Here is a 23,530-nt window from a genome sequence, read left to right as displayed (position 1 = left end):
TTAAGGATAATGTATTTAAGAAAAAGATTAAGCATAAATGCATGATTATAAATGTCTGATCACTTAGGCAAAATAGTATCACATAATACTGCCTCTTTTAACTCTTTCAGTGCTGGAACCAAATTATGAAGGCCTTTGCAAACAGTTTGGATCCAGATAAGACGCCACAGTATGTGGCGTCTCATTAGGATCCAAACTGTTTGCTATTCTGATAGTATTATTTAAAAAAAAATTGAAGAAAATGCTAATTTTAGAAATTCTGAAGACGACATTTTTAGCAGACGACAAATTTCCCAGCATGCAAAGGGTTAAAATAATTGTCAGCTAAGCCTGCAGTAATGGTAAAATAAATGCCACTTGTTCCTTCAGAGTCTGTTAAAGGCTGGAAGTAAGGTCACTTAATTGAGTATACCATGACTATAATAATTATAAGTGTCCATAACTATTACGCCACGGCATCAATAAGAATCTGTCCTAAAGCATCACATAGTCATTATCACACTCAGTTGTGAAATATTTGACCTATAGCTGTTCAGCATGCAAAAATAGGATACAGTTGCCCAATTTTACATAAACAAGTCAACGGTCAAAACTGTTTTAAAAAATGTCAAATAATTCATATTCTTTTGGGTATTCAAAATAATTGGATTGAAATAGACAGGATGCCGTTGCCCATTATAACATCCACATCTCCACACTAATAACAGTAAAAAAAATGTAATTAATTTACTGTTATAAATTTAAATAACTTGATTTTTTAGATGGCCATTAAATTGTCTATTTCAATATGAACACAGTTCAGTGTCTGAAATTTTCTATTTCATTATAATGTACACTGTTTACAGCGTGATGTGCATGAGGAGTTTGCCGTTTGGATGTTTTAGATGTTGTCAGTTGCATTCCTGATCACTGGTGAGAATTTTGTCATTTACGTTTTGTTTGACTAATCAAAACAGCTTGTATTGAAATATTTGACGCTAAATCGGACACCTGTATCTGGATTTAACCTATATGTTTTATTATACAAATTAGAAAGATCAGGCGAAAGAAATTAGTTTGTGATAGTATTATAAGTTTTCAGCTAAATTGCTATTGAAAACAATCACAGAAAACAACCAAAATAACATAAATGAAAAACATCCATTTACTGGCTATGTTTTGTAATATACTTGTACATGTACATGATATTACTTATAAAATATGATTTACAGCATGCTGTCTATAAATAGGCTATGGGCTAGTCATTTTATGTAGCCTTTATCATAAATACATGTATTACTTTAACATATATATTCATGTATTAATATGGTTTGTTTGGTTGTTGTTGAGTGGTGTTTTAGTGCTGCACACAATTTAACATAATACTTACTTTTTGATATAATAATGATCATGAACTTTATATCAATGATCATTTACTGTTAAGTATAAATCTGCTATTTTCATTTTGAAAATTATACATTTTACAATAAATGCAAATAAAGGATGAGCTGTATTTGAAGTAAATATTTGACAAGAGTATCTTTTAAACTAGCTAGCATATAATTTTTTGTCAGAAGATCTACTGTAATATAATCAAATTGTTGATAGTGTCAGTGGACAATTGTCAGCCTAAAAGTTCTTATGTTCTAGATGTCCACACTGGGAAAAACAGGAAATCAACAGAAAGTGAGGTCAAAAGGTCATATGTTGGTAAGCTGACCTTAAGTGACCTTGAGAGTGAGGAATCTGAAGGTCAAGATGATTGTCATAGTGACCAAGGTCAGCATGAACGTAACCAGCAAAAAATTTCCAAAAGAATGCTGAGAAAGTATGAGATAGAAGAAAACAATAAATTACCTGAAGCAGTCAACAAAAAACATCATCTTTATGAAGTATATAGGTCTCAGATTACCACTGCTGTTTTCAACAAAGGATTACGTAAACCCAGGCACAGAGAAACCAATGAGGAACAGGAAATGTTGGAAAAGCATGAATCGTCTTTTAAAACTGGAATACGCAATGTCGCTTGTCATGGCAGGTATGGAAATATCCACAGAGCGGACGAGGATGAGGAATATTCTAGTACTGCATCTGACATGGCTGATGATTCCTTGGTCTTTTATGAGCACATCGGTTCATTTCGGCATAGGCTTGTTCATTTGAGTAGAGAAAAGGGAAAGTTGCAATCGATTCCTGTACAGAGCATTGGAGATAATGCAGATGTAGGAGGATCTACAAGCATGCAGCATGACTGTTCAGATTTGCAGAGGGCTCAGTCATATTCCAAAACGTCTTCAAAGGCTCATACAACTATGAAATCTCTTTCATCAGTATTGAGCATACACCCTTCCCATAACACTCTACAAGCACCTGATTCAACTAATTATGATAGTTTTGAGCATTCCACAGAAGAAATTGAAAAACTTAGACAAAGAAAATATTCTAAAATTAGCAATGGTCAGCAATTCAAACAACGGTCAAAGTCAGCCATAGGTCAGCTGTCTGATTCAAGGTCACGTTTTAGAGAATTTCAGAGCCTGTTTCGTAGGCAATGTAGCGCTGGATTTAGACTTCATTCTGACATGAGTCAACTTGTGGATTATGCTACACAGCAAAAGGATGAAAAAAGGTTTGAGGGAAAAATAGGAGATAATGGGAAAAGGATAAGAACTGCTGGAATGTATGATGATAATAATGATGGACAATTTGGAGGTGAAAGGAAAGTAGTAAGAAAGAACTTGAAGGAGTTGCAAGGTATTAGGCAAAGAAGATTATTGAATGAGAGCAGTGGTAATGAAGGAACGGTTACAAATAAAGATAAACAGACCATAGCTCAAATTGGAACAAAATCTGGTAGCGAAGCCAACAAAGTTGAATATCTGGCAATAGCCTTTGGTAGCAAAGATAAAAATAAACAACCTTCAACAAATATTACAATTCATCTGGCATGTGATGGGATAAATAGGATATCTCCCCCACCAGTTATTTCAAACGAACTTGACTTTGACAGAGGATCATTCACCTCCCTTGAGCCAGATTTGGAGCTGGAGTTTAATGATGTTATTGATGTTACTCAACTTGAAGGCATAGATGAAATAGAAACAATTGATCCTGAAGAGTTTGAGAGAAAATTGAAGGAAGAAAGAAGAAGACACAAGAAGAGACGAAAGAGAAGGGAGTCCAAAAAAGCAGAAAGTGATTATGAAACTAACAATTTTGGAATGAAAGTGACAAAAGATGAACATGATGATGGTTCATTTAAGTTGACAGATACGGCCAGTATGGAAAACCATGCTCACAGGTGGATCAAGAAAAAGGAAAAAGTTGTTGTTACCGCTGATGAAAAGTTACATGACACAGGGATCCCTGAAGGAAATGTGAGGGACTTGGTACCAAACGGAACCAGTAAAAGAGCAAGTGGAAATGATTCTTTACTAAGTAGAAAAGCAGATGATGTGGATTGCAACAGACAGATGTATCAGACTACTGGGCATGAACAATTGACAGAGACACCTAAAACTGATGATGATTCGGAATTAGAAGCAGGTGACAAAGCGTTGAAGGCAAAGGTGAATGTATCTTTCAAGAAAGTGACTGACACTAGGCAAAGTAGAGGACGAAAAGGTAAAACCAAGAAAATAACCAGTATCAAACGAAGAAGCAAAAGTGAAAAAAGTGATAAGGAAAAGTCAGGCGAAAGGAAAATGGACAATGATACAAGTGGAAAGGGTCATCAGAAGAAAACAAAAAAACTGACTAGAGAAAGAAAATCTAGGAGTACCTCTGATCAAAGAAAATGGGATTCAATAAATAACATTGATGAATTTGATATGGAAAAGGCAAAAACCATCATGAAAGTCATGTCTGAAACTGAGACTGAGCACAGTCCACCATTGGATTTTGAAAATCTACCAAGTATTAAAGTGCAACTTTCAAAATTACTTGGTTCACACCAAACTACAACAGGATTGCCCAACAAGATAGATAATTTAAAAGAAAACACAGAAAGTTCAAACGAAGAAATTGAAGGAAAAAGCAAAAAGAATGAAACAGAAAACTTTGATTTTACAACCAGGTCTTTATCTGCAAAAGCACATGACTTCATGCGTTCCAGATTAAAGAAGTCCATTTCTATGCCAGGCTTGGCTGATCTTTGCAAACTCCATACTCAAATGGACCCAGTCTCGAAAGAAGAACTCAAGAGGCCCATCAACGTGCCCGTTTACTTACCATCGTTCCCTCAAAGAAGTATCATACTGAAAAAGCAGTTCAAATCTAGTAGGTGGCTTGTTGTGGATATTTGTTCAATACTTTAGCAATATTTCAGTGTCTTTGTCAAGCATAATTATAAGTGATTGGGAAACTTGACATACATGTTTTTTTCTGCAGAAATCAAGTTAGCAATTGTGTTTTTTTAATAAAGTGAATTATAGTTGTGCATCATATTCAAAGATAAGTATGTTTAAAGTTGAAAAAAGCCATGTGTCATTAGATAATATAACAGACTTATGGCTGGTTTTTTTTTGCTTTAAAATTAAGATCCTAAAAGAGTTCAATACCGAAGAGATCAAAGGTCAATGTCCTTGACCCACTCTGACCTGCAGGATATGGTACCATGGCAACAAGAGGAAGGTAGATTGAATGTTGGTGTGTGGAGTGGTGTGAATTTTGTATTTACTAACATGGAGCTTGGATAATGTACACAAGTCTTTAACAACATTTATGACAAATTCGTTGAAATTAATTTTGAATCTCTGCCTTGACACTCCCTGTTTGTGGTGTTGGTTTTAATAAAATTAATTAACAAAATTAAAAGTAAATTAAAATTATTTTTTTGGTAGCGGGACGGACATTTGTGCTTGCTCATGTTAACAGTTAAATAGATTTAAGCTTTGTAACGTTGTTTAGTGATTTATTTTAGTGAACAGGTGGAGTGCATGCATTATCAACATTTTACAAATATAAGAATTGATTCAGAACTATTATTCTGGATGATTCTGATGGTGTACACTTACCAAACACCCTAAAAAAGTATGTTTTACACTGTTGTGTGGTTATTCACCTGTATTGTTGTCTGTTTGTTATTCTAACAGTTGGATTAAACAAAATGTTGCATTGGTTAGTTGTTTCTTGTTTCTTTGAATTAATTTTATACATGTTTATCTATAGTTAAATTGTGTTAGCAGTATGAATGTTATTGTCATAACATTTGATTTGCCGTTGTTGTGATTTGCACCAAATAATTCATATTGGTTTGGTATTACATTTTTGAGTGGAAACTTAATGTGTATGAAATGTGACTGGCATCTATTAAACTAACTTGTTTATCATTTATACTGTATTGTGATTGAAATTTCAACAGTTATGAATAATAACTTAGTCAGGCAAAATGGGTATGTGTCATTATAAATGTTGAATACCATTTTGTTGGATGTGATATCAACTATAAGCTGTATTTGTGAACTCAGATTTACTCCACACGTCTGCAGCTTGATATCTAATTAAAAATTCCGACCCCATGTTGTAATTAGAAAAAAAGGTTTATGTTTAACAGGGATGTGAAAATAACTGACCTTCAATACTTGTCCTGCTGCATAATATACAGAAGAATTGTGTGTGAGTTATTGTGTGTACTTGTCAGATATGATGATCAGGTTATGGCCCTTACTTCTTTCACCAGATAACATTTTGAGGCTGCATGGGTGCTGATTAAATGCCAATTATTGGTTTGTTTTGTGACCAAATGTTTACAGAGTGCAATTTATTTAGTTCAAATTCCAATTATTGTTCATAATAAAGTGATAACTTTGTCAGAGGAATGATTAAATCAACTGGAAGAACTCGTTTCATTTTATTCACTTAGGCAAGGGGAATTTTAGTTTTATTAATCACAGACAGTTACTTGGAATGCATATCATACTAAATGGGATGGAAATGCAAGTTTCATTAGGCCAATCAAAAATAAAATGTTTGTTTCCCGGAGCATCACCAAAAATATAGGGTAATTAGGTCGTCCAAACTTGTTGTATCTGGCCGGGAAGCTGATCAGTTGGTAGAGCGCCCGAGACTAAAAATCCAAGAATCGCGGTTTCGATACCCAGCCTGTTGACGGTACTATTATGGGGATAATGCAATTCATTATATGGCCATTTTCCGCCTACCTCCAGTAGGGCAGTTGACTGGCAGAAGTGTGTGCTCAGAGTACTGATTAACCACCTATCCCAGAAAATGTGTTAGTTGGTTAACTGAGGACTGTTAAACCACCTATCCTGGACAAAGTGTTAGTTGGTAAACTGAGTACTGATAAACCAGCTATCCCAGACAAAGTGTTAGTTGGTTAACGCTTTACCACTTAGAAAGGTAGTTTCACGCATTTGTAGTCCCTTAAAAAGTTATATTTAATTTAAGACCTTTCTAACTATATTCAAGTTTTTATGACTTCATTTCCAACCCTACGATACGGATCAGCAGCAAACAGCCTAAAACCTGAACATATTGCGAGTTACTCGCAAGCTGTGCTGGTTTTATGCCGTTTGCAAATAGTCATTTTTACTTTGCTTCTGAGTGGGAAAGGGTTAACTGAGTACTGATAAACCAGCTATCTCAGACAAAGTGTTAGTTGGTTAACTGAGTACTGATAAACCAGCTATCCCAGACAAAGTATTTGTTGGTTAACTGAGTACTGATAAACCAGCTATCCCAGACAAAGTGTTAGTTGGTTAACTGAGTACTGATAAACCAGCTATCCCAGACAAAGTGTTAGTTGGTTAACTGAGTACTGATAAACCTGCAGTTATCCCAGACAATGTGTTAGTTGGTTAACTGAGTACTGATAAACCAGCTATCCCAGACAAAGTGTTAGTTGGTTAACTGAGTACTGATAAACCAGCTATCCCAGACAAAGTGTTAGTTGGTTAACTGAGTACTGATAAACCAGCTATCCCAGACAAAGTGTTAGTTGGTTAACTGAGTACTGATAAACCACCTATGCCAGAAAAAGTGTTAGTTGGTTAACTGAGTACTGATAAACCAGCTATCCCAGAAAAAGTGTTAGTTGGTAAACTGACGGGCGTTATGAGACTGAAATACTGTTGAAAACTGTGTAAAATTGACCTAAATAAAACACAAATACTTTATAAAAGCTCTTTTATATACACAAATTATTTCACTTTTTAATCAGGATTTCAATGACAGAAATCTATTTTGCCTAATGAAGTTTATATGCAGAAACTGAATGTAATTAAATGTGGATGAGAAATTCATTTATTTAAATTCAGCAGGTACAACTATTCTCCAATCTTCAGTTGTTAAGGAAATGACTGCTTTTAATGAAGGCTCATTGATCAGCCAACATGTCTTGATAATTCAGCATCCAGCAAATATTTGCTGAAAAAAACAACAACATGTTCTATAAAAACCCATGCTTAAAAAACATTTTGCATGGGAAATCTATCAAAGAATTGATTATTTAAAGTTGAAACATTGTATGCTCTCTATCGCCTACATAGTTAACTTCTTATTATGGAAGTATAGTTTTAAAGGATAAAGATTTGTTTGAACTGTGCATTTATTCAAAATATCAAATATGCTGACACTTCCGTTAATATTGCAAGATCAATAGTTTGCTACAGTTATAATTAATAATTCACCATTTTAAAGGAACTCAAATGTTCAACAGATTTCTTTGTCCCAATCTGAAATATTTATTTTGCAACATTAAAAGTGCAGAATTGGTCTCTGAAGGACATCTGACTGTACTAAAAACACTATTTCCTATAATAACATGATTCAATTATTTTTTAATAATCTATTCTAGCCATTTTAAAAACTTTGGTTTCATTTCATTATATAATAACTGTAATTTATATTACTTTCATTGTTTAGTTTAAGTTAATTTCTGAATTTTAAGAAAGTTGTTGATATGTTCCTTTTAACGAAACAGATACCGGTATTGCCTTTCCTGTATGACACAAACAGAATAAAGAAAGTTTCCTTTTAACCTGTGATAGCCTCATAAAAATGGATCTCTTTCAAGACACTTGTTTAATTGCCGTTATATTAAATGCCAATAAGTATTCAAAGGCTGTGCCCATTTATTTGTTTTACTTCATAGAAATATGATAGGGTATCTATTTCATTCACTACTGACAAGTTTCAAAATGTGATATTGGAACCTTATACCAGGGACTTTTGTTTAATGATTACAAACTATGTATAAAGCATAATTTAAAGGTGCAGAATTGTTAATTGTAGCGATTAACTGTTTTTAAAAAAGTGTTGAGACATGTATTTATATTGCATTGATTATTTATTTGACAAGTGACATTATTAAATAAATATGGTTATGCCTGCACCCTAAAACAAGTAAATTGTGGTCAAAATAATAAAATATATCTATTGGATTTAACAAGAACATATCTGGATTTAATTTGTAAATTGTGATGAATTGGTAAGTAGATACTTTATTTTTAAAATGTACACTGTTTTTCTTTTGTTTCATGATAAAGCAGATTGCAACATTGATATTGACCTTTAATTTTGTTAGAAATTTTAAATCTTATTATTTAATTTACCTTGTTCATATGTATTTTGCATAAAATAAATTGATTCATTTTAAGTCAGTATATGGGATTTTAATGTAAAACATTTTATTTTCTCAATCTTAAACCAACACATGCATATGAACAAGTGATAATGAATTAAATATTGGAACTATCTTAAAATTGTACCATAAATCAAATGTTGTTGACTTTAATCAAATTTAAAACAACCAAATTTGCATGAATTCTGATTCATTTAATCTTATTTGTGGTAGAACACAAATTGTATCGACATGTTGGGTAGACAAAAAAATCTGGACAGAAGAGTGGGGATTTCCTGTTAGTGTACATACCTTTCGTACATGCATCAGTTTTTGGACCGTACAACAGAATTTTTTTTGCATTTGAATAAAACTCTTATTTCCTTTATTTTTGTATACCACTTCTCCTGAACTTTTATTATATTATTGTATTCATTTAAGTGTAATAGGTGTTAAAGAAATATTACTAAGATGGTATATATTGGTTTTTTAATGGCAATTACTTACCGGTAAATCAATGTAAGTTTATGCCCTAAACTGTTCCTATTTTATTGTTGTTTTATTCTTTCAATCTCTTTTCATCATGTATTCTGTATAGCATTAACACATACTGTATTGTTCATTATTATTTTATTGAACACATTTGCAATAATAATTGTCACTGTTATGTATGCTGAAGGATATGGTAATTATCATATCAAATGATATGCACATGTTAGGAGGTCCTTATTGCACAAGAAAAGGGTATGAAGTTATGTAACATTCTGAATGATAAATACTTTTTGTGGCAATTACGGATGAAACTGACATTTGGCTAATATATGCACAATATACAAATATGTCTCAAAAGTTAACCATTTCATCATTCACATTTTCTAATTTTGTGGCTCTTTATAATGCAATATTAATTAATATTGATTTTCAAATAATTGTATTCAATTCCAAATATAGAATTCAAATCTGTTTATCACCCTAGGTAAAGTTTTTCTAACTGGATATAATTAATCTTTTTGGTTAAAATCTTCAGTTTAAAGGGACCGTAAACGGCGATTGACGAATAAAGAAAAGTTCTAAAATACAGTAAATTTTTTACCTTTACCATTAGTTTAATATATTGATGAAAATATTACGACTGGCGTATTACATAACTTGAAAAAAGTTGTTAAGTTTTCATATTTTCAGTATATTCTGTAATAAATTTTACCGGGTACAGGTACCAGGTAACTACCAGTTAACTATAAATAACGCAAGTAGATTGGTCATCATCATCATGTGGTAAACCCAGGAATGCAAATTGTGCATGCGTATCGAATTGCATATATTTTATATATTTAATGATAAATCTACTTGCATTATTAATAGTGTGTATATCGTTATGTCACCTATTTTCGCTATGTACTTTCGATTTCACATCGCAAAATTTTATTACCGAATATACTGAAAATATGAACTTTTTTTAAGTAATGTAATATACCAGTCGTGATATTTTAATTAATATAAACTAATAATTGTAAAAAATACGGTATTTAAGAATGTTTCCCTTTTTTTTCAATCGCGATTGAGGGTCCCTTTAAGTCAGTTCATTTTAACAGATAATAAAGTTGCAATTATGGTCATAAACTTATGTATGATGTTTACAAAATGTCGAATTTGTTCGGTCTTTCCAGATAATCATCTCTTGCAATGTTTAGTCATAAAATCATATTTTGTGAGCATAAATTTGAAGATTGTGTTTGATATTTTCCAGATACCACCAACAGATCAGAGCTAGAGCCAGTAAGGGAGGAAACTCTGATCACTCCTACACCTGAACCAGTCATGGGTAGGTGGATTGTCTCCCTTGGCTGTTTAATAAGTATAGCTCTACAACATTTACCTGGCACTCGTGATTAGCATAAATTATTATTATCGCTTGGATTTATTGTTATGCATTTCCTTTTGTTTGTGCAAGTTAAATGAGACTAAAACAATATGCTTTGTGGGTTGGGCTATGATTGATTTACTTCCGAAATGTTATGTGTACTATTTTCTCCTCACAATAATTATTGTACAAATCCCACCCCTAGCTCCCTGCAACATAGACTGTAGACTTTTCTGACCAAGTACTACCACACTGCTCAATGTACACCATTCATAATTGTTCCTTTTGCTTTGCTTGTAATTTTTTTTATGGCTGTTGTTTGAGTGAATGTTTGTATAAAATATTTCAGAAGCAAAACTAATAGCAAACAAAATGCCTATTTTATGTTATAAGATGTACATTTTTTTAAATCTGAATTGTCCGCACTGCAATAATAAAAAAAAATTACAGTCACTATGCCGCCCTTCAATGTGGTATATTGCGTTGCATTTGTCTGTTGGTCGATTTGTCAGTCGGTCTGTAGGCCATCTGTAGATCTTTTGTTTCCGTGTAATATCTAGAGAAGGCTTTGATGCATAGCCATGCAAATTTGAATGATGGTTATTTTGGAGGTAAGTAGGACTTTTCTAGTTTTTGAGGTCAAAGGTCAAGGTCACAGGTACTTGTCACTGTAAATTTGTTTCCTCACGATATTTTGAGAATGGTTTTACCTGAGATAATGCAAATTGGTGAAGTGGTTATTTCTCAAAGGATATAGGCTTATTGATTTTGAGGTTAGCAGGTCAAAAGTCAAGTTGACAGTGTCTTTTAAAAGGAAATTGAGCAATATGTTGGGGTTACAAGGTCAAAGGTCAAGGTCAAATATGCTTGCATAAGGCAAACAGTTTCTTATAATATATAGAGAATGATTTTACATCTGATCATGTCCATTGGTATATTGATTTCTTGGGAGGAAATATTGATGCATATTGATTTGAAGGTCAATAGGTCAAATATGAAGGTCACAAGGGCTTGTAACTGGAAATTCATTTTCAAAGAATAACTTGAGTTGAGAACGCCTGGACCAGTGATCATGCAAAGTGGTAAAGTCAGGTCATTTTTCCAGAAAGTTAAATGCATATCTAAATTGAGGTCATCTTGTCAATGGTTAAGGGCACAGGGGCTTGAATAATGAAATTGATTTCCGCACAATATCTAGAGAATTCTTTGGATCTTATAAATTAGTTTGCTGGTTCGTCTTGACAAGGGATGACCTTATGATTTTTTTATCAAGATATCTAAGATAAAGTTCACAGAGACAACCCTGAAGCAAGTCTGGCATACATGGTTCACAAATATCTCTTGTTGATTTTGTAAATTGAAAAAGGGACAAAACCAAAACCACAATTACCCCATGTTTATCTTTTTTAAACAAAGTTAAATTTGAAGTTATACTGCTACGCGGCTTCAATGCTTAGATTAAGATGTTCAAATATTATTTTTGTCTGCAAACAAGGTTTATATAATGTAAGATATATAATTTTGGATCAATGTTCGCTGATTATTGAAATATACCTAATACCTTCTAGAGGTCATTAACTCTGGTCCATATCTTAAGGTAAACTATTGGATTCTGTTTGTCAATAACATTTATATGTTGATATCTTCATTCACAAATTATGAATTAGTTGTCAATATAATCGAATTTTAGGATATGTCTTTGCTCAGGGAAAATAGGGCTTAATGCATGTGCAAAAAGTGTCATTCCAGATTAGCCTGTACTGTCTGCACTGGCTTACCAGGCATGAATTTATGTTTTTGTGATATTTTCTTTAAGGGAAGTCCCTTGTTAGCGAAAACCCAATTGAGACAGAAAGTGCCAACCCTGATTAGCCTGTGTGGCTTGCACAGGCTAATCTGTGACAACATTACACACATGCATTTAGCCCCCATATTCCCGAGCGTGGCTCATATTTTAAACAAACAAAATCAGAACCATTCAATCTGTGTCATGTATTTACAAGAATTTAAAACCATTTAAAACCATTCCAATATATTGTCCATATCTCATTAAAATTAGGTGATGAGTTGACAAATTTGATGAAATAATTGCTCATTCTATATTCACGTCATCGCCATAATGTCTGCCACTGGTCCACACAAAAGAATCAGAGCGATTGAATGACTTACTTGATTACAATTAAAAACCCTGGAAGACAATACAAACTGCAGCGTCGGTTGATGATTTGATTGTAGACAGATTTTGAAATGATATGTCAAGATTGCCTTTACTGCTATAATACCTGTATGGATTTGATTGGTCATGCTATATGGGAAATAATATGTATGGGCATTTTCCTACCCTGATGGTAATAGTGTTAAATTAAAACTGGGGTATTCATACGGGGGTATCAGTTATGTAGTGGACAAAGTAGTTTTGTTAGCATTCCATGTAGAGTTAAAACATGGTGAATTCTGTGATGGATCTTTCATTGTATTGACGAGGGACTGATAAGAAACATGGATAAATGCATGAGAAGGGATTTTAAGGCATTAAAGTTAATATATCTTGATTTGTTTGTGGCATTTAAAGTTTAGTTTGATTTGACCATAGTTAAAATGATAAGAACTTCAATTTAAAAAAAAATCCATCTTTTAAAATTTGTTATATGTGGATTTGATGTAAAATGGTTTTAATCAGATTTGCTTTACAGTGTAATTGATAAAAGTACATGATTTTAAAATCTTTGAATGACTGAACAATTTAATTGTAAAAAAATGAAGTTTTTTTTACTATATCTTAATTTAAAATTATATCAAAGACTAAGTGAAATAAAAAAAGGTTATTTAAGTGTTTGATATTGAAGGTTTGATGATGAAAATGAATTAACTGGAACAAGTGAATTTGAAGAAAATTATATAATGAATCAAAACCAGCGAGAGGATTATTTTAACACATGGTTTTGGAAGAAATAAATCAAGTTAAAAACAGTGAAAGGAATTACTTAATTCAACAGTGCAGCATGTGTGCTTTTCTTTTAAATATAAGTATCTTTTGAATATAACATTATTACAAAATGGCAAATTCTGTGCCCAAAGATTACAACTCATTGTCCCGGCAACAGAGTTTCACGGTTTCCCAACTTTCACGCGGCAACAGCTTCCTCTCCCAGACAACCAGTTATGGGGGAATAGGGGGATTGCAGGCGGAGGGCACTATCGAAGAAACAATTAAGATTTTGTCAGTGAAATCACCCCATGAGGAGCATTTTGGCTATAGGAGAGACTCCACTAAATATTCAACCCGAGACAAGCTCGGTTTTGAGTTCGGAAATAAAGTGCGAAGAGTTGGCAGTGGAAGTAGCACTGTGGTGTCACGCACATACACAATTACAGGTGTGCTTTAATTGAAATCAGTTTGTTATATACTCCAGCACCCGATTGTATAAACAGTTAAATCGGCGGTTAACCACATACCGGCGGTTAAAAGTCGGTATCATGTTGGTTACTGGTCGGTAAGCGTTTGTATAAAATTTGGTTAGCTATACTGATCGGTTAAAACCCAGTTAAAACATACCCAGCTTCCCTAGGTGGGTAAGTACAAGTAACCGAGAGGTAACTTACACAAAATGGCCGCGGCACGCGACATTATAAAAGCTAACCATCGACGACCTTCACAAATTCGACGAGTAAACAACAAATTGCAGCGACTGACACTTTATTTGACTTAATTTACAGGGCAATACGATTTCCAACTTCGGACGACGAATTTAAGGACGCACAGAACATGTCTCTTATATTCTGTTATGGGTATACCGTGTGTGTTCCGATGCATCAATGGCGCCCATGTTAAAATCATTTCTCCGAGAACAGTGAACAACAAAAGTACAAACAAAAAACAAAACACGTTCGAACTAGTATCTTACCTTTAATAATCCTTTAAAATCCATAAATAATCCATTTAATTCAATAATTGACGAGTTTGCATCTATGTCTTTGATAATTATTTTAGCGTAGTTAAATAAAGACCCTTATGCCATCATATCATAATATTCAAATGAGAACTCAATAAACTTTCTTCTCATCACACGCTATGTCATGTACTCTATGTACATTACTGCTGTTAAAATGAACCGGAGCAGTTTATCAAAAGTGTCGTGTTCTAAGAAAAATGGGCATAATGCATGTGCCTTAAGTGTCGTCCCATATTAGCCTGTGCAGTTCGCACAGGCTAATCAGGGACGACACTTTCCGCTTTTATGACATTTTTTGTTAAAATGAAGTCCCTTCTTAGCAAAAATCAATTTTTGGCGGAAAGTGTCGTCCCTGATTAGCCTGTGCGAACTTAACAAGCTAATCTGGGACGACATTTTACGCATATGCATATTGTCCAGTTTTCTCAGAACACGACACAAATAATAGCCGTTGGTGAACTCGGTTGCATTTGCAGATTTCTGCATACAAGGATATATTTAAACTTGAACAATGTTTTATTTGTCTATGGTAAATTCCCTTATTGTACAAGAAAAGTTTATTGTAAACATATAAGCCAAATTAGAAGAATAGTCTAGCATGTTACGACGACCATGTATAATTTTTATGTTACATCTAGAACAACTAGAAGAATAGACGTCTTTGTAAGCACTCTCTTGCAGTTTGGAAGCACCAGGGATTCCGCTAAATGATGCAAATCACGACATCATTATCAATTTGTCCCTGGTCATTTTGATGAACTCATAGTTAAAATTTACACTTTATTTTATTTTGAATTCATTTGTAAATGAAGTTGATAAAAAAATACATGTCGCTGTTTATAAGCGTGACACATCGCGCGAAAATTACGTCATTAAAAAATGCATTGTGGGAATGTTTTGGTTAAAGTTCCCGGTGGTTAAATTCCACTATGCGCGGTTAGGTTACTTTGCGGTATATTGTGTTTATACAATCGAGTTACCTTGAAGGTTACTATACCTGAATAACTGCAAACTTACCAAGGTTTGAATGTTACCGAGCGGTAACTTTAACCAGCGTTTATACAATCGGGTGCTGGATGAGTAAAAAATCATAAAGCACTTTTTGTGTGTAAAAACACCGAAATAATAATTTCACTAATCTCTGTTTGTTGCATAATATTGTTTTCACTCACCTGACGTTAGTTCTTAATTAGGATTGGAAAATGTATGATGTTAGTTTAGAAACACATTTTACATGTACACACACCGGCACACGCTGCACACACACACACTTTTGCGGTAGTTATTCACACATTAAACGTGTAAATTAGTATTTATAAATTTTACACACTTACTTGAAGAGGGTATATTTAAAAAATAAAATAATCTCTAATAAATGATGTGCTATTAAATATTTTTCCCTTTACAAATGTTTATGCGTGGTTCTTAAGTTGACTTTTCTATCAACCCTTGGACTATTCTTATACCCCTTAGATTATTCTTGCACCCCTTAGACTATTCTTATACCCCTTAGATTATTCTTGCACCCCTCGGACTATTCTCATATCCCTCAAACTATTGCTCAATTAGTCATTTTTAGTCCGGGTATTGCTTAAATGTACCCTGGGTACTCTTTAAGTATACTAAAATATACCCTGGGTACGAAAAATATACTGACACATACTCACCTGAGGTTTATTCCCGCCAAAAATCCCATGTCGTAAAACGCGCTACTGAATACGAAACAAAATTCTCTTTGAACAAAACCTGCCTCAACCTCCTTTATTTAAGTAGAAGTTTCGATAATATAGAGTTCATTTAACAAAATATTGACATAAATATGAACATTATTAATTCAAAAATTAGACAACAATGACCAATTTAGTGTAACAACTCCGGGGTACATTTCAGTATGTTTTCCGTACCCGGGGTACATCTAAGTAGTACCCGAGCCTACAATGACAAATCGAGCCCAATTATTCTTGTATCCCATGCTAGAAAGTAGAGCGGGAATACTTGAATCACGTTATGTGTGGACAGACAATAACTTGTCCAATGAAATACTACAACACAACATTCAACATTGCATGCTTGATATGTTATCAAATGCACATAATGTGCAATTTATTGTCCCCTACCGGTTTCACCGGAGGGGACTTATGGTTTGCGCTCTATCTTTCTGTCAGTCCGTCAGTAAGTCACACTTTTCTGGATAATGGGATCACTTTAAAAGTACTAAATATTTTTTCATGAGACTTGAGACATGGATTGATGGCAATATGGACATTATGCACGTCATTTAATTTTGTTCCTATGTCAAAAATTCTGGTTACTATGGCAACAAATAGACTAAAAATACTGCTGAAAATGGTGGTTTTCTGGATCCTGCGATAACTTTTAAAGTTCTTTATATTTTTTCATGAAACTTGAAACATGGATAGATGGTAATATGGACATTACGCACGTTTTGTTTTTCCTAAGTCAAAAATTCTGGTTGCTATGGCAACAAAACAAAACTAGAAATGGCGCGGCAGAGGCCGACGCGTATCTCCACGTCGCATGTTTGACCCAGGGGCGCCCCAGGGTTGGTAATGGGTCCATGCATAGTTGAGATTGACTGTATTGTCATTAAAGAAGTTCATGCAGTATCAATTAGAAGTGAGTCGGTGTAGAAATAAAGAAGTTATAGTAAAAGGCAATTTTGGGTGGGTGTGGTCTGTGGGTGGATGCCCCAGGGTTGGTAATGGGGCCATGCATAGTTGAGATTGACCGTATTGTCATAAGAGAAGTTCAGTATCAATTTGAAGTGAATCGGTGTAGAAATGAAGAAATTACATTTAAAGGCAATTTTGGGTGGGTGTGGTCTATGTGGGCGGGGCACCCCAGGGCTGGTAATGGGGCCATGCATACTTGAGATTGACTGTATTGTCATAAGAGAGGTTCAGTATCAATTTGAAGTGAAGCTGTGTAGAAATGAAGAAATTATAGTAAAAGGCGATTTTGGGTGGGTGTGGTCTATGTTGTCGGCGCCCCAGGGTTGGTAATGGGGCCATGCATAGTTGAGATTGACCGTATTGTCATAAGAGAGGTTCAGTATCAATTTGAAGTAAATCCATGTAGAAATGAAGAAGTTAATGAAAAATTACCTAAAAAAATGAGTGAAAATCTCTGACCTGTCCCCACCCCAACCCCCATAACTTTTGACCCAGGGGTCAGATCAAAATTCCAAATAGTGCAGGGTTGCACATATGCTCATAGCTACAATGTTTGTAAGTTTCAAGGTTCTAGTGCTAATAGTGTAGGAGGAGATAGTGGCCAGGACGGACGGACAGACAGACGGAGATCAATACAATATCCCCACTTTTTCTCCTAAAAAAACGTGGGGATAAAAATTACGACAATGGTGGAATTTCTGACAATGGTGGAGCCGGTAGGGGATTATATTGCTTGGCAATAGTCTTGTTATCCTTCGTTCAATATTGCTTACCGAAAGTTATGCCTCCTTTTCAAGTTTGAATTTTCATATTGTCCCAACTTGAAACATGTTACTAATACAACATTGGGCTTCAGGGGGTATTCTTTATTACTGTTTAAAGCTTTAGTTTGAAAGAAACTGATTGATGTTCTCATACAAGCTTATGCAATCAATGCATAGAATGATTCTTAATCAATAGAATATAATTGCCTGTTCACATAAAGATGTCTTAATCACATAAAAAAGTCTGCAATTTAATACAGAAAAATATAAAAATCACAATAAAATTCTCTTGAAAACCCCTTGCTGCTTTCATTAAAGATATCAGAGATGGGTTTGCAAGTCATAAAATTATGGATTCTATTGATTACTTACGGGATGAGAAAACATGAAGGACAAGATATGGACTTGAATCACTTAATATGTTTTAAGATTTAATATAGGAAACACTGATGTTCCTTGAATTTTATGTTCCTGCATATACTATATATAGATAATAATCAGCATAATAATAATTGTTTCTTTATAATATACTAAGTACATGTATAATTTTTAATATACCTGATAAACAATAACAACAGTTGACCCAATCCTGATGGAAACATGGTAAAAATAAAGTTCTTGTTTCGATTGCTAAAATATTTGTCATTCATGTAAAAATCTAAATAATTTTAATATTGTAAATTGACACATTAACAACACATACAAGTGCTTGTGCAAAATAAATTGAACCATCGGGGCAATTAGAATGCCAAAATTTGTTTATTGTTAAATAAACAATAACAATGTGAACATTATTTTGATTCTTCCATGATTTGACTTATACGGTAAGTTTGTAATTATATTTTAATATGCTGTAATTATCATGGCTTGTGACTAAATTGTTCTTCAATTGTAAGATGATACTTGTAAAATGATCATTTTATTCTTTTTATGTCAGCAGTTAATGTCATGTTTAAGTTGTTAAAAATGTTTGTCATTCTAGTTCAGATTTAAGCATCATTATGATTTATAATAAATTGTAACCGGTAATCAATTAATAGGCCATTCAATAATTACTAGGCCTATATTTAACCAAGTAATTCTTATAATTTTCAGTTTAAGTAAAAAGTATGCTTTTTAAAATGAATTATTTTATGAAAATGTGTTTATTTACTATTATTTAATTTGAACAGCATATTATTCTCAGATCAGATTTTTTTATATATGACAAAACCATCTAGGGAAAAATCTAGAGCGCAAAATTTAATGCAGGCTGCTGTAGGGCAGCAGTGATCCTTTTAAATTCTCCCCTCTTTGTCTTCTGAGGTTAATAAAAAATGCATATGTTGGAATCTATGTAAATTTAGTATATTTTTTGCAAATTTTAAATGGGAAATGAATTTACTGTGGGGAAAAAAATTATTAAAGTAAATATACAGATAGCATTACTAGATTAGTTTAATTATTAGAAAATACTACCAGACTGTTCTGGCTTTCCACCCTGCCCCTTTGGGGCATCACCCTGTTCCTTGTTTGATTCAAGATCTTTTCTTAAGGACCATGACTAACCTGTGAATATTCAAAGTCTGTATGAGCCCTGTTCTGGAAAAACTGGGCTTAATGCATGTACATAGAGTGTCGTCCAGATTAGCCTGTGCATTGTGCACAGGCTTATCAGTGATAACACTTTCCGCTGTGATGTTTTTATTTCGTTTTATGGAAGTCTCTGCTTAAAACATTATAAGGAATATTGTCTATATACTTTATTAGAACCATTGTTTGCAAATGAAAAACACGTATGTTTTCCATATATGCTTTAAAATGAATTTTAAAAAAGTCTCTGCTTATCAAAAATCCAGTTTAGACTGAAAATGTTGTTCTTGGTGAGCCTGTTAAGACTGCACAGCCTAATCTGGGACAACACTTTGCACACGTGCATTAAGCCCAGTTTTCCCAGAACAAGGCTGATATGACACAATTAATATTTCCCTCATTGTCATTTTCTCGTCTCTGTTTCAGAGAGAGAGCCGACACCACAGCAAAATCTACAGGTGAAATCACCAGGTGAGGCCCTTGATCTCATAAATGAACTTAATTTGTATCCTCTTTTAACCATTTACCACTTAGAGTCATATTTAGATGCATTTGTAGTCCTTGGAAAGTTACATTTAATTAAATACCTTTCTTACTAGATTCAGGTTTTAAAGGCTTCATTTCCAACCCCTAGATACTAGTAAGCAGCAAACAACATAAAACCTGAACAGACTGTGAGTTACTCGCAGGTTGTTCTGGTTTATGTTGGTTGCAAAAGCTTTTTTTCTTTGCGTCTTATGGGGGAAAGGGTGAAAATAAAAAAAAAACACACATGTTTATTCTTCAGGATAAGTTTGAAGTGCAAACATTTCAGCATTCTAAAATATGCATTTAATCAACAACAACAGAAACATACATTACAAACTTAACGTCCATCAATTTGATAAGATATTGAAAATAAGTGCATTTTTACATGACAATACAGTACCTTTTTATCTTGCGATACCTTCAACACCTGTATTGGATGTTTTTATAACCCCAGATTTCGTTCTTGCAATGCTTGCATTCTTAGTGTTATAAGTTATGACTTTGTATTGTTCATAACTTGTTTTAATATTTATTTCATACTATCTTTCTGAATGCTTGTACACTTTATTTTGCAAAAATAAATAAGTTATTATTACAATCTTAATCATGCATATTTCTTACACATCAAGAACTTCTGTCATTTTACCCATTCTGGTGAACCATGCTGTGTCAATAATGACATAGGGCCTTGCTCTAGGAAAACAGGGCTTAATGCAAGTGCATAAAGTGTCGTCCCAGAATAAATAGCCAATGCAGTCTCCACAGGTATATCTGAAATAAGAAGCATCACTTGCTGACTAGAATGGTGTGTTGTTGAGAAAAGACCTCCTTAAAACAAAAAAATCCAAGAAAGTGGACAGTGTTGTCCCTGATAGTCCCGGGCATTTCTAGGACAACACTTTACACACATGCATTAAGCCCCATTTTCCCGGAGCATGGTTCATTTCTTTAGGAAAGCTTGTCTTTATGAATGATCTGAGATTCTCTTGGTTGTATCCAAATTGCTGCTCTTATTCTGCTATAAATAGTGAAGGGACAATTGAAGGTCAAGAATATTCTTTTGTGCCAGAAACATACTACGGGAAAATTTGTACTTTCAATGACAGCATTTTTTTATTATTTATTATTTCAACAACTAGTTTGTGGTACCAAGATCTCCTTCTTTGGCCTATAAGTAATATTTGTTAACCCAATGTCTGCATGGCTTGTGCAAATTGTAACAACAAATATTTAACATTTCCTTGTGACTGCATGTATTTCAAGCATAATAAATAGGCAAAACTGATCCAAATTAGGAGCAAAATTATTTTAAAATGATAAGTTTGTTTTTCGAATTGACCGTGTACTTGGTCTAAAATATTGCCATGTGGGGAATAAAATGTGGATTGTATAGCTGTACTTATTATTTGAATTTGTGTTTGATCATATTACAGCATGGTATTTAAATGCTTGTTACTATTTAGCTAAGTTACTAAATAGATCAAATGAACGTTCAAATATTCCAGTGTTGTATTTGAACCAAGAAAATAATTAATTTTATCAGTGTTACATAAAGTATTCAAGAAAGAGGCCTTTGCATTTTAGTTTGTTAACGTAATTTGAGTTTGCTTAACAATAATTGCTAGTAATAATTTATGCATTGAAAAAAAACAATGAAGAAAACCTTAGACTTGAACATTCAATTTGATGATTGGTAACCTATATTGTGTTTTCTACTATATCAAGTAAAATTTGCCAGTAAAAATAATCTATAATTTTATATACTCGGAATAAAGTATGGAAAGCAACATTAAAATGATCAGTAAAAATAATCTATAATTTTATATACTCAAACTAAAGTCTGGAAAGCAACATAGAAATGACCAGTAAAAATAATCTATAATTTTATATACTCAAACTAAAGTCTGGAAAGCAACAAAGAAATGACCAGTAAAAATAATCTATAATTTTATATACTCAAAGTAAAGTCTGGAAAGCAACATAGAAATGACCAGTAAAATAATCTATAATTTTATATACTCAAAATAAAGTCTGGAAAGAAACATAGAAATGACCAGTTAAAATAATCTATAATTTTATATACTCAAAATAAAGTCTGGAAAGCAACATAGAAATGACCAGTAAAAATAATCTATAATTTTATATACTTGAAATTAAGTATGGAAAGCAACATAGAAATGACCAGTAGAAATAATCTATAATTTTATATACTCAAAATAAAGTCTGGAAAGCAACATACAAATAACCAGTAAAAATAATCTATAATTTTATATACTCAAAATAAAGTACGGAAAGCAACATAGAAATAACCAGTAAAAATAATCTATAATTTTATATACTCAAAGTAAAGTACGGAAAGCAACATAGAAATGACCAGTAAAAATAATCTATAATTTTACATACTCAAACTAAGGTCTGGAAAGCAACATAGAAATGACCAGTAGAAATAATCTATAATTTTATATACTCAAAATAAAGTCTGGAAAGCAACATACAAATAACCAGTAAAAATAATCTATAATTTTATATACTCAAAGTAAAGTACGGAAAGCAACATAGAAATAACCAGTAAAAATAATCTATAATTTTATATACTCAAAGTAAAGTACGGAAAGCAACATAGAAATGACCAGTAAAAATAATCTATAATTTTATATACTCAAACTAAGGTCTGGAAAGCAACATAGAAATGACCAGTAAAAATAATCTATAATTTTATATTCTCAAAATAAAGTCTGGAAAGCAACATAGAAATGACCAGTAAAAATAATCTATAATTTATATACTCACAATAACGTCTGGAAAGCAACATAGAAATGACCAGTAAAAATAATCTATAAGTTCAAATACTCGAACTTAAGTATGGAAAGCAACTCTCTTATGAGTGGATAATCAAACATATGACGAAACAAATACCTCCAGTAAGTAAACAGTTTTATGACAAGTTGGTTTATTGGTTGAAATTCTGTTCAAAATTTTAGACAAACCCCGTTAGTTAATAAGTCAAGTATAATACTGAAATCTACGAATATAATACGCACTTTTTTACCTGCCGATTTTTTCTTCAAGTTGGGGGTGCGTATAATATACGAGTTTAGAGCAGAACAACATTTTTCCTGTGCAAATTTTCAACTAAATCGCTGTTATTCGCTTCGCGGCAGCCATTTTGAACTACACCATTACATCAAAGGGGTGCAACAGGGTCGTGCTGTCGTTCGCCATTTGAGTCATTTGCGAAAATATTGAGAATTTGGCTTGATAAAATTCTTATTTGTGAAAATGCGAAATTCTAATAAAATTTCATTGAAAACATCCGCCATTTATATCAGACTGGTTTTCTATAGTTGTCTCTTTGTTTTAATGAAAGTGTTCGCAATTCGAACAGTTAACCCGGAAACCCGGTCTGTACCCGATTATTAGACATCGCTTGACCTCATTGTTATTGTAGTGCGCATGGTAGCTGGCCAATCAACATTGAGCTCGCTTACACATGAAATGACGTTGTCAAATGAAACGTGAGAACAGGAGGAGCTGTCGGATAATATTGGGTCATTCATGCGCAGACACTGTATACTTTGAATACACTGTTAATATCGTCG

General features: G+C 33.2%; 1 protein-coding gene across 1 annotated transcript in view; it reads left to right on the top strand.

The window, feature by feature from the left end:
* The window catches only part of LOC127857286 (uncharacterized), a 95,190-nt gene that overhangs the window by 64,977 nt on the left and 6,683 nt on the right, over positions 1-23,530 (top strand). The window contains exons 16-17 of the mRNA XM_052393698.1: positions 10,308-10,382; positions 19,830-19,874. Coding sequence (XP_052249658.1) covers positions 10,308-10,382; positions 19,830-19,874 — 120 coding nt within the window. The remainder of the gene's footprint in view (positions 1-10,307; positions 10,383-19,829; positions 19,875-23,530) is intronic.

The sequence above is a fragment of the Dreissena polymorpha genome, chromosome 14 (genome assembly GCF_020536995.1).
Source record: "Dreissena polymorpha isolate Duluth1 chromosome 14, UMN_Dpol_1.0, whole genome shotgun sequence".
Lineage (NCBI taxonomy): Eukaryota > Metazoa > Mollusca > Bivalvia > Myida > Dreissenidae > Dreissena > Dreissena polymorpha.
This window is presented reverse-complemented; position numbering and strand designations above follow the sequence as displayed.